The following is a 12528-nucleotide window of genomic DNA, read 5'->3' as shown; positions in this document are numbered from 1 at the left end:
TTTTTTAGAAAATTATAAAAATTTAATCGTAAAATCATTATTTTCTTATATATCTAAATTTTTTATAAATATTGTTTAATTTTAATTTTTGGTAATTATGTAACTTTTACAAATTTATTTAAAATAAATAGATAGAAAAATCTATCTAAGATTATAATTTCAAATATATACATGCATATTCTTAAATATATTTTTTATGTTTAATGAAATCAAATTTATATTAAAATATTGATATGAAAAAAAAATTAAAGAATTTTAAAAAAAAATATTTTAAAATATAATTTATATTTATCTGTTAAAAAATACGATGCAGGAAGACACCTAGTTTAAAAAAAAAAAAAAAAACTAAACACATTCGGAAAAGTGCAAAACAGATAAAACAGCCTTTCCTCGTTTCTTCGTTTCTTCGTTTCTTCGTTTCCTATTGTTTATACAAAAATTATTATACAAAAGAAAAGAGTCACAATCGCAGTCAAATAAAGGAATTAAAAATTATTATTTCCGTCAGCATACACGGCAAAATTCGCGTTATATAACTTCTACCAAAGTTGCAGAGATACACAGACACACAAACGAAGAAGAGAGAGAGAGAGAAACACCCTCACTTCCCAGATTTCGATTTTTACTACTTGGATATACTTTCGATATTCTCGAAGATTCCGGGAAAAATGAACTCAGAATCGTTGGAAAATCTCCACCGTTCATTCATTGAATCGTCGAAATCGTTCATCGACTACCGACTCGAAACTGTGTTAACCGACCGAGAACTGCCGTATCTCCGCCGTATTTACCTGGCGATGATGATAGAGATGAAGTTCCTCTTCTACCTCGCCGCTCCGGCGATCTTGGTCTACGTCATCAACAACGGGATGTCGATTCTCACTCGTATCTTCGCCGGGCACGTCGGTAGCACCGAACTCGCCGCCGCTTCCCTTGGTAACAGTGGATTCAATCTGTTCACCTACGGTCTTCTGGTACAACTCAGAATCTAAACCGATATATTATTGCAACTTAAACCGAATCTAACCGAATTCCTCTGAATCTAAACCGATTTCTCAACCGATATATTATTGCAACTTAAACGAAGCTAATCGATTTCTCTGAATCTAAACCAATTTCTCAACCGATCTATACTTAAACTGAATCTAAACCGATTTTTCAACCGATCTATATCATCTATTGTAATTTAAATGGAATCTAACTTATTGAATATCCGGTTATGTAGCTTGGTATGGGAAGTGCGGTGGAGACGTTATGCGGACAAGCGCACGGAGCTCATCGTTACGACATGCTCGGTGTTTACCTCCAGAGATCAACGGTGGTTCTGATCTTGACGTGTCTTCCGATGTCGCTTCTCTTCATCTTCTCCAAACCGCTTCTAAGCACACTCGGCGAGCCGGAGCAAGTCGCAACAATGGCTTCCGTCTTCGTCTACGGTATGCTCCCGGTGATATTCGCTTACGCAGTTAACTTCCCGATCCAGAAGTTCCTCCAAGCGCAGAGCATCGTCACGCCCAGCGCTTACATCTCCGCCGCGGTTCTCGTTATCCACCTTGTCCTCTCGTGGGTCGCTGTGTATCGCTTAGGGTTTGGTCTCTTGGCTTTGTCTCTGATTCATAGCTTCTCGTGGTGGATCATCGTCGCGGCCCAGATTGTTTACATTAAGATGAGCCCAAGATGTCGACGAAGTTGGGAAGGTTTTAGCTGGAAAGCTTTTGAAGGTCTTTGGGACTTTTTCCGGCTATCGGCTGCTTCCGCAGTGATGCTCTGCCTTGAGTCGTGGTACTCTCAGATTCTTGTTTTACTCGCCGGACTTCTCAAGAACCCGGAGATTGCTTTGGACTCTCTAGCTATATGGTAAGTAATTTCCTTTTTTTTTTGTGTGCAACATGGTAAGTAATTTCAAAACTCGAAATCTTAGTAAAAAATAATTCTTATTTCTTACCTTTTTGAAACGTAGCAACAACATGCATTGCAAACAAGAGAAAATTAATTGAAAATCTGCTTAGCTAAAAAAATAATAATTGAAAATCTGCTTTAAACTCATATCTTTATCATACTGTATTTGTTTTCATATTTATTATACATTAGTTAATAGTTATGAATCTTGAACATATGACAAAAAATTTCCTGTATTAATGTTAGCCAAAAGTAATTATAACAGAAAGTAAATATTCATTCTATTTCTAAATAATAATTTTTTAGTTTTTATACATATAAAGAAAGCATATTTAGTTTTGATTATAGATGTGTTATTCTGTTATTCACTATTTTAATAACTTTAAATCAATAATAATATAATTAATTAAATTATTATCAGTTTTTTAAACTAGCATTATTAATTAATAAAATTTATAAACTTCAAAATTTATTTCATAATATTTTTTTTAACATATTTTTAGGGAGTAACATTTAGCAATATACTAGTCAAGTGGATACTTTTTAAATTATTTCCAAGTTCACAAATTAACAATGAATCTAAACATAGGACATATAATTTGTCGCATTAAGGTTAGAGTTAGACAGTTGTAATTATGTAACCCTTAAATTATTTTAAGTGCTCTATTATCTATTTTTCTATGGCAGAGTCGAAAAGACAATACTAGTCGGCACGTCATTTTCTTATTCAGTAGAGACTAGAGAAAATCTCTTTAAGCTTTTGTCTTTACTTTTGTCGTTTTCTAATGAGTTTCTAACTCTGTGTCGTTTCCACTTTCCAGTGAAGAAAGAAGCGGCATGCACTTGCTCAAACCAATCATAAATTTTACTCATCAATTTTTTTTTGTTTTTTGTTTTGTTTGCAGTATGTCAATTTCTGCAGTCTCGTTCATGGTTTCCGTTGGATTCAACGCAGCTGCAAGGTTTGTAACAAATAATTGATTTCTTCTTAAAAATAAAAATAAAAATTGTTTCATGTGGTTGCTAATAATAAAATGTTTTTTTGTTGGTTAGTGTGAGAGTAAGCAATGAATTAGGAGCTGGAAACCCAAGGGCTGCTGCCTTCTCCACGGTAGTAACAACAAGTGTATCATTCTTACTAGCGGTTTTCGAAGCCGTCGTGATCATGTCTTGGCGAAATGTCATCAGCTACGTGTTTACTGATAGTCCTATCGTGGCCGAGGCCGTTGCGGATTTATCTCCCTTTTTAGCCATCACTATTGTTCTCAATGGAATTCAGCCTGTTTTGTCAGGTAAAATATCCCACAAATATATCAAATCGAGTCTTGTTTTCTATATATAACATTAATATAAAGATTTTACTAATTATTTTTGACCAAAAAAAAAGAAAGATTTTACTAATTATTTTAATACAAATATGTTTAGGTGTGGCTGTTGGATGTGGCTGGCAAGCATTTGTGGCGTACGTTAACATTGGATGTTACTACGTGGTCGGAATACCTATTGGTTTCGTACTTGGTTTCACCTATGATATGGGAGCAAAGGTAAAATAAGTCAAAAATGCCTTTAACTTTATTGACATAATCTACATATTAAATCATATGATAAATGGAAATAATAAATGATTATGTAAACGATCGATTGGTGCAGGGTATATGGACAGGGATGATTGGGGGAACATTAATGCAAACCATAATCTTAGTGGTTGTTACCTTGAGAACTGATTGGGATAAAGAGGTAATTAAATAACATTTTATATGCTTTATGTGAAAAAAGTTTTAGGCAAAGATATTGAGTATGATTTAGGATTAGATATGGTACTAAAAAGCAATCTCTAAAAAAAAAAATTAGGTGGAGAAAGCTTCGAGCCGATTGGACCAATGGGAAGAGAGCCGTGAGCCGCTTCTGAAGCAATAAAAAGAAGCAACAACAGTTTTTTGGTAAAAGGTTTTGGGAATTTGAGGTCAAGTTGAAATCAAATTTTTTGTTTCCCTAAATCTGTGGCCGAGGATCATATTCCAATTGATAAAACACTAATTTTCAATCGAAAATGAATGTTGTTTTGTTGATTAATGAGTCGAATGCGTATCGGCAAATCTGAACATTTTCTTGTTTGAAAGGGATTTGCGAGTTTATGTAATTAACAAAGCAAAATCATATTCAGTATTTCAGTGCAAGTGAGTTTTTCTATTTAAAGAAAGTGAGTTTTCTTTTACCAGCTCCGCTTTTGTTAGTTTTATGGCAAGCATCTGCTAAATAAATGCATAACATATCACAAGAAAACCAGTCTTTACATTGGCTGTTTTTGAGAGTTTTTGTTTTAAAATCAGCGACGATTCTATGAAACTCTTTTTTTTAAAAAAAAAAAGAAAAAGAAAAAAAAGAGATGGTTAGATGAGTTGTAGAGAATCAGGTTCAAGGCAGATACTAAAATTCAATTCAAGAGCGTGACATAGGGCCAAAGCCTGACAATCAATTTGATTTTTTTTTTTGAAACACAACAATCAATTTAATTTAAACTGCTATTAACAAGAGTTAGGTGTTAGGACCAACTGAAGATGGTCCAATGGTTTCTGACATTAAAAGGAAAAAATAAGAAGAGATGTCCTATCCCTTTACTAAATTTAATGAATCCAACTATCATTGCAATGCTTCTGATTTTCAAGTATTTCTTGTGTAATCATATTGATAATGATAACTTTTACCTACATCCAATTATAACTATTTGGTGGTTGTGTGCCTAATCTAGAAAAAAATATTCCCTCTCCTCCGTTTTTAAATATATGATGGTTAGTTAAAAACACACATATTAAAAAAAAAATTAATTTTTGTCTAGAAAACAACATTAATATTATAAATTAATGATATTCAACTAATTAGAAAATAGATTATTAAATATGATTGGTTGCACAGTTTTTAATAAAGTAAAAATTACCTAAAAGAATCAAAACATTTTATGGAAAGAATATAATTTTACAAAAGATTTAGAAAAGATTTAGAAATGCGAGTTAAGCGTACAAACCAAAAGTTAGAAAAGCTGTATTGAAATTTGAAACAAACCTATCCAGTCTAACAGTAAAAGGTTAGAGAGGAAATAGACCACTCATCAATAGAAAATCTATATTGAAACAAGCCTATCAAATCTTGACAGATTGTAGATAATATACTCCCTCCGTTTCAATATAGATGATGTTTTAGAAGGTTTGTTATGTTTCAATTTACATGAAGTTTTGAGATTTTAAATAAGTTTTGAGATTTTATGGTTAACTTTAACTTTATTGAAAACTGTTCAACCAATTAGATTTTACAGTTTTTTTTATAATTGGTTAACTAATTTTAAAATTATATCTTTAAAATATTTTTCTAGAGAAATATAATTTTCTTAATTTTTGTGTATTATTACAAAACATCAAGTATTATGAAACGGAGTGAGTATCACTTATCCATAGATTGTACCACTGAAACCAGCTCTGCACGATGTCCCAAAAACTCATGACAATTTTTTATGCGGGTGAAGTTAATCTTCGTGGCTCATAATATCAATGCCAGCTTTCATTTCCATATATAAAGACAAAAAAAAAAAAAAATCTTTTGATAACATTTAGCCCCCCACACTTTCGTATCATTTCCCTCTGTGCAGACCCAACCAAAAGCCATAAATAGGATTTGAGGCCTTTCATAAACAAAAATCTAATAAAAGAGCCTAACATAGGGCCAAAGCCTGACAGTCAATTTGTTTTTTTTTTTTTTTTTTGGAACGCGACAGTCAATTTGATTAAATCTGATATTAACAGGAGTTAGGTGTTAGGAGTATGACCAATTGAAAATGGTCGAGTGGTTACACAAAAAGGGGAAAAAGAAGAAAATAATCATATCCCTTAATTAAATTTAATGACTCCAACCATCAAATCATGACGATGATTTATGTGCTTCTGATTTTAAATTATTTATTGTCATATTGATAATAATCTCTGTTACTAAGTTCGAAAATCAATACTAAATCAAACCTATCAATCACAACAGATTACAGAAAGTGGACCACTTATCAATAGATTGTACCATTGAAAACAACTCTGGTACAATTTTTTTCAACCCACATGACAATTTTTGTATGCGGCTGAAAAATTACTCCTATTTTGATAACATTTAGCCCACCACGGCACCACCCACCACACTGTATCATTTCCCGTAGGCAGACCCAACCAAAAGGTCCAAAAACCTATGTTGCACGGAAGCTTCATCGGACGTCCGCTTCCCGCTTCGGAACCGGAACCTGAATCGGAACCTTGTGGAAGCTTACGGAATCTCGATTCCAAAACGCTTCTAAAATATTCTCTTTAAAAACACGTTGGAAGCTTACGATTCCATTTTGGAATCACGCTTCCATTCTTTTAAAGAAAAAAACTACAATGTCTTATATCAATAAAAATATAAAATTATAGCTTTTAATTTATATAAAATCCAAATTTTAATAATATTGAATAGAGAGAATATAAATATACAAGTATAAAAATTAACAATATAAATTATCTTTATGCATTGAGGTTTTTATTAAAGATAATCATATATTCAAATATATTATGCCAATTAATTATAAAGTATTAAAAATAATTAATATAATAATTTATTTTAATTTAATTATGTGTATTTTTACAGTTTTAATATGAAATCATTTCGAAATTATTATAAATGAATAAATGCTTTATTTTAAATTTAAATCATATATTTTTTAGTTCTACATTTTTAAAAATCTTATATATATATATGAATACGTTTCCAACACGTACCCGCTTCCTAATTATTTTAAAAATCTCGTTTCCGCGCTTCCATACGCTTCCGCTTCTACGTAGCCGCTTCCGTTTCCATGTAACATAGCCAAAAACTCATAAATAGGATTTGAAGACTTTCTTAAACAAAATGATATATTATATAGTGCCCAAACGACCGAACAATCTTGGAAATTTAAAATGTAATAGTAAAACTTGATGAATTCTCATGAACATCTGAAAAAGGTATTTTCGAGTTATTAATATACATGTACAGCAATCTATCACCGGATCCGTGGCACAATTGGTAGCGCGTCTGGCTCCAGATCAGAAGGTTGCGTGTTCGCTTCACGTCGGGTTCAAAACCCCGGTTTAACAGGATCAAAATTTTTAACGGCTGAAGAACCCTTAACGGCTGAGATTACCCAAAAACTTATTATGACTCTGAAGAACCCTTAACGGGTGAGATTATCCAAAATTTCTAAATCGCCCAAAACCCTAAACTCGTTCTTCTCCATTTCGCCGTTTCCTTCTCCATTTCTTCTGCAACCCTAGAATCAATGGCGCTACTCTCTCGAATCCGCTCATCGGCCTCTCTCCTCCGCCACCTCAACCCCTCCCCTCAAATCCGCTCTCTCTCCTCCGCGTCATCGATCCTCTCACCCGATTCCAAAACCCCACTCACCAGCAAACAAAAGAGCAAAACCGCTCTCACTCTTCTCAAAACCGAGAGAGATCCAGACCGCATCCTCGAGATCTGCCGCGCCGCTTCCCTCACTCCCGATTGCCACATTGATCGACTCGCGTTCTCCGCCGCCGTCCAAAACCTAACGGAGAACAAACACTTCTCCGCCGTGACGAATCTCCTCGACGGATTGCTCGAGAATCGCCCCGATCTCAAAACGGAGCGTTTCGCTGCTCACGCGATCGTTCTCTACGCTCAGGCGAACATGCTTGACCACTCTCTACGCGTCTTCAGCGATCTCGAGAAGCTCGAGATCCAACGCACGGTGAAATCTCTAAACGCTCTTCTCTTTGCTTGCTTGGTAGCTAAAGATTACAAGGAAGCCAAACGTGTTTACATTGAGATCCCTAAGATGTACAAAATCGAACCCGATCTCGAAACTTACGACCGTATGATCAAAGTGTTCTGTGAGTCCGGTTCCGCGAGCTCCTCTTACTCCATCGTTGCGGAGATGGAGAGGAAAGGGGTGAAGCCCACGAGTTCCACCTTTGGTTTAATGATTGCTGGCTTCTACAGAGAGGATAAGAAGGAAGATGTAGGGAAAGTGTTGGCTATGATGAAAGAGCGCGGCGTTAGCATCGGTGTTTCGACTCATAACATTCGGATCCAGAGTTTGTGTAAGAGGAAGAGATCTGGAGAAGCAAAGGCTTTGCTTGATGGGATGTTGTCTTCAGGGATGAAGCCCAATGCTGTCACGTATGGTCATTTGATTCATGGGTTTTGTAATGAAGGTGAGTTTGACGAGGCGAAGAAGCTGTTTAAGGCTATGGTGAACAGAGGATGTAAACCTGATAGTGAGTGTTACTTCACTTTGGTGTATTACTTGTGTAAAGGCGGAGATTTCGAGGCGGCTTTGAGTCTTTGTAAGGAGAGTATGGAGAAGAATTGGGTTCCGAGTTTCAGTATCATGAAGTCGCTTGTTAACGGACTAGCGAAGGATTCGAAAGTCGAAGAAGCAAAAGAGCTCATTGCGCAAGTTAAAGAGAAGTTCACTAGAAACGTCGAGTTGTGGAATGAAGTTGAAGCAGCATTGCCTCAGTGAATGAAAGATAGGTAAGGCCTTCACCGATTCCCAGATCGGTACTTTCAAATTTACATTCTATTTCTCTTTTTACAGGTGTCTGAATATCTTTACTTGTCAGCATGAAATAAGAGATAAGTGTTATCTTTTGAGCATTGATCTTGGCAGATATAGACAACTCTGTATTTTTCTGGCTCATGCTTGTTTCTTCAGACAGAATCATGAAATTGGTCATAGGTTTCTCTATTAGTTTTGGTTTTTGGATCAGAGATTGATCTTATCATCTATATGATTGGTCAAAGCATTGAAACGGTTTTAGCCTGTCAACACCCAACCGTATGCCACATATTATATAGTATGATGACCATTTATATATAATAGAAGTTTCTTCTTACATGCGTACCACGAACTATGTTTCGAGTAAGAATTTGATTTGAGGTTCGTTAGAAAGCAGACGCGTTGCCTTCTTCCAAATAAATGAACAGAGAAGACAACCCTAAAAATAAATCATTTTTATCCAAATTTGAGAGAATCCAAACATGGCAACATTCATATATAACAAGAGACATCAAGACTTCGTGATCCTCCCTCAAATTCTCTTGTCATGCACCATCATTTTCCTGGGAAAGGTCTGATCTTTCTTTCAGATTCATTTCACCCAGGCAGGGTTTGGATCTGAAAGGATCGTTTGAAGAGACAAGATCAATCTTTCCTTGGGGATTTCATTGAAAGGGTTTGTTTGTTTTGTCTGACAATCAAGATCACAAAAGAAAAGATCAAGATAAAGAAGAAGAAGAAGATGATGAAGCTTTGTCCTTGTTTCAGCAATCCACAACAACTCGGAGCTAACTCTCCTAGAGATTCATTTGATGAAGGTCTTACAGGTTATAGAGGCCATAGTAGCAAGCTTTTTGCTCTCTTCACCTTTCGCTCACGTGGAAAAGGTGACTTAGGCTTCATACAGATCAACCTTCTCAAATATTTGATCATCATTTTGGTTTATGAAAATGTTTTATGGAATAAATGCAGGAAGCTCTAGGCAGAAGTACATAACGGACGAGATAAAGAAATATGGTAACGCGAAATCAAGCGGCAAAATCTTCAAGTTCAAGGAACTAATAGCTGCAACAGACAATTTCAGCATGGAATGTATGATTGGTGAAGGCGGCTTTGGAAGAGTCTACAAAGGCTTTCTCACCAGCCTCAATCAGGTTCCTTTTTCGATCTCTCTTAAATCATCTTATATGCGTGTTGCACACGGAATTGGTGAACAAGCTGTGTTTGGTTAGGTGGTGGCTGTAAAGAGGCTTGACCGGAATGGGTTGCAAGGAACAAGAGAGTTTTTTGCGGAAGTGATGGTATTGAGTCTTGCTCAACATCAAAACCTTGTCAATCTCATTGGCTATTGTGTTGAAGACGACCAGCGAGTCCTCGTTTATGAATTCATGCCTAATGGATCTTTGGAAGATCATTTATTCGGTAAAAAAAGTTGTCACCCTTTTTCATGTTACATCATCATGGATGGTTTCTACATTGTTGTTTAAAGTTTTTTTTTTTTTTTTTGCGTTATATTAAGACTTGCCGGAAGGGGCACCAAGTCTAGACTGGTTCACGAGAATGAAGATAGTGCACGGTGCAGCTAAAGGGCTCGAGTACTTGCATGACTACGCAGATCCTCCTGTGATCTACCGCGATTTCAAAGCTTCAAACATATTGCTGCAATCGGATTTCAACTCCAAGCTATCTGATTTCGGACTAGCTAGGCTTGGACCAACTGAAGGCAAAGATCATGTGTCCACTAGAGTCATGGGAACATACGGATACTGTGCTCCTGAATACGCGATGACCGGTCAACTCACTGCTAAATCTGACGTCTATAGTTTTGGCGTTGTCCTCCTTGAGGTTATATCTGGGAGACGAACTATTGATGGGGATAGACCAACCGAAGAACAAAACTTGATCTCCTGGGTACTAACTTACATTAAGAGTCTTGTTAAACACGTTTTGTTGTTACTTGGGAAGGAAGAAACTAATTGAAGATTTTTTTGTGTTGGGTTTCATTTGCAGGCGGAGCCATTGTTGAAAGATAGGAGAATGTTTACAAGGATTGTGGATCCGAATCTAAAAGGGAATTACCCATTAAAAGGGTTGCATCAGGCTCTAGCGATCGCAACAATGTGTTTGCAAGAAGAAGCAGAGACTAGGCCATTCATGGGAGATGTGGTCACAGCACTTGAGTTCTTGGCTAAGCCGATAGAGGTTGTTGATGATACTAATAATACTGACACTACTACTACTGCTCCTGTTTCCGAAGCTCAGAAATCAGCATCTGATTCATGACAAGACCTATTTCAATCTTTTCTAATCATTTCCTTTTCTTTTTGTTTTCTTTTAACGTAAATCCCAAGAAAATAATTAGGGCTAGAGTTTGATGTGAATTGGATGCAAACAAAACAACTATTTGTAATGTGGTGTAATATGGCATTGAGGGAGATCGCATAATGTGGTTTACCATATTAATCTCATACTATTTTTTTTTTTTTGGTTTAGTCTGAGCAATCATGATTTCTTTTTCACAAAAAATATATTTAATGTTCTAAAGATCGATCTGCACATGTCTACACATTTATGTAAACAACATTCAAAGCCAAAACAATTTTCTTAAAATTTGATTTAAAATTTTTAAATCATCTTAAAATCTTCAAAAAATCGTTTTAAATTGTTCTAAGTTGATTTAATTTGGTCTGAATCAGTTAAATCAAAGTGAACTATAGCTAAGCTTAAATATTATCTTCACCATGAATTATCTATAATCAAGTGATGATTTTTTTCTCTCCAAATTTATTTTATTTTTAGTATAAGGACCTGACTGATTTAATCACAGCAGTTGCAGTTGCGTGTGCGAAAGTTTGCGGAGCGGATGGTTGTGGTTTCAAGCGTTATTAAGTGTTTTGTATGACTGATACAACATTTGAAATTTTTTGCGTTTGCTGGTCATTTTTGACTGATTTACCCACAAAAGAAAAAAATAATTAGTGAATTTTAATAGACAAAAAATTAATTACAAAAATGATAATTTTAAAATCCAATAATAAATATAAAATTACATTTATAAATCATATTATTATAATAAATATGAAAATATATTTTAAAAATATATATTTTTAACTTTTTTATAAACGTATGTATATATTAGTATTTATATCATCTCAATATTTAAAACTTATTTAAAATTATTTATTTTATATTTATATAAATTTTGCAAGAAAAAAGAAAAAATTACCCTCCCGCAATCGCCTGCAAACGCTGGCTGAAACTAGCTTTTGATTTTCAGAGGTTTGGAGCGGTATTATGCGGTTTATAGCATTTTTGTGATTGTTGTATAACGCCAACAACTGCTACCAACCGCAAAAGCTGCGTTTGCTGGTGCTAGTGGAAAAACTAGTCAGACCACAAGTTTGTCTGAGTTTTTTTGTATAATAACTTTATATTTCATCAAGGTAGTTATAAATGACCAAAATAAACTAAAATATAATATAATATATATTGATATATAAAATACATAAGAAACAAGGAAAAGGTTATTTACATCTAAGCTCCGATTAATCTGTCTAAACACTAGAACTTTAAAAAGCATTTAGTTATAGCCAAATGATTTGTTGAACATTTCAAAATATCAATTAATATCACTATTTACTAGAAAAAAAAATAACAGGAAAGAAATAAAATGATTTCAGGGACACCAACATAACCTATGATAATGAATCAACAACCAAAAAATTGTACAAGATGATTGTGCTTCCTCCTCTCTCAAAAGATTTTTTGACTATTATCTTTTTGTGTATATTCATTATTTATGTTAAAGTAGTTTTAAGTAGGATTTTTTGTGATATTATGGAAACATGAAGCAAGTAGTAAAAACAAAAGGAGAAAATATCATTTATTACTGTTAGGCCAGAATTACAACGTATTGGTTAAAAAAACCCTAATAATAGCTGCATAATTCTATAGTCGAAATTTGAATTGTTGATTCCCTATTCTAAGGTTTAAGAACCCCCTTTATAGGTTATATTGGTCGAGAATTAGGTTAGATACTT

General features: G+C 34.5%; 3 protein-coding genes and 1 non-coding gene across 4 annotated transcripts; all 4 read left to right on the top strand.

Moving 5' to 3' along the window:
* Window positions 1–535: 535 nt before the first annotated feature.
* LOC106313282 (protein TRANSPARENT TESTA 12-like) lies at window positions 536–4070 on the top strand. Its single transcript, XM_013751055.1, has 7 exons — window positions 536–974; window positions 1226–1857; window positions 2805–2861; window positions 2953–3191; window positions 3325–3443; window positions 3550–3636; window positions 3751–4070. The coding sequence occupies exons 1-7, from the start codon at window positions 669–671 to the stop codon at window positions 3814–3816; spliced, it is 1506 nt and encodes a 501-aa protein (XP_013606509.1). The 5' UTR covers window positions 536–668; the 3' UTR covers window positions 3817–4070.
* A 2884-nt stretch (window positions 4071–6954) lies between these two features.
* TRNAW-CCA lies at window positions 6955–7027 on the top strand. Its single transcript has one exon. It is a non-coding gene; the product is annotated as a tRNA-Trp (tRNA).
* A 59-nt stretch (window positions 7028–7086) lies between these two features.
* LOC106313247 (pentatricopeptide repeat-containing protein At1g61870, mitochondrial) lies at window positions 7087–8676 on the top strand. Its single transcript, XM_013751013.1, has one exon. It carries the CDS (start codon window positions 7226–7228, stop codon window positions 8450–8452), a length of 1227 nt encoding a protein of 408 aa, XP_013606467.1. The 5' UTR covers window positions 7087–7225; the 3' UTR covers window positions 8453–8676.
* Window positions 8677–8790: 114 nt separating this feature from the next.
* Window positions 8791–10959, top strand: LOC106313253 (serine/threonine-protein kinase CDL1-like). The gene is made up of 5 exons (XM_013751023.1): window positions 8791–9375; window positions 9461–9642; window positions 9721–9910; window positions 10008–10399; window positions 10499–10959. The coding sequence occupies exons 1-5, from the start codon at window positions 9231–9233 to the stop codon at window positions 10769–10771; spliced, it is 1182 nt and encodes a 393-aa protein (XP_013606477.1). The 5' UTR covers window positions 8791–9230; the 3' UTR covers window positions 10772–10959.
* Window positions 10960–12528: the final 1569 nt, after the last annotated feature.

Source organism: Brassica oleracea, chromosome C1, assembly GCF_000695525.1.
Source record: "Brassica oleracea var. oleracea cultivar TO1000 chromosome C1, BOL, whole genome shotgun sequence".
Lineage (NCBI taxonomy): Eukaryota > Viridiplantae > Streptophyta > Magnoliopsida > Brassicales > Brassicaceae > Brassica > Brassica oleracea.
The sequence above is the reverse complement of the archived record's forward strand: the minus strand, read 5'-3'. Positions and strand labels throughout refer to the sequence as shown.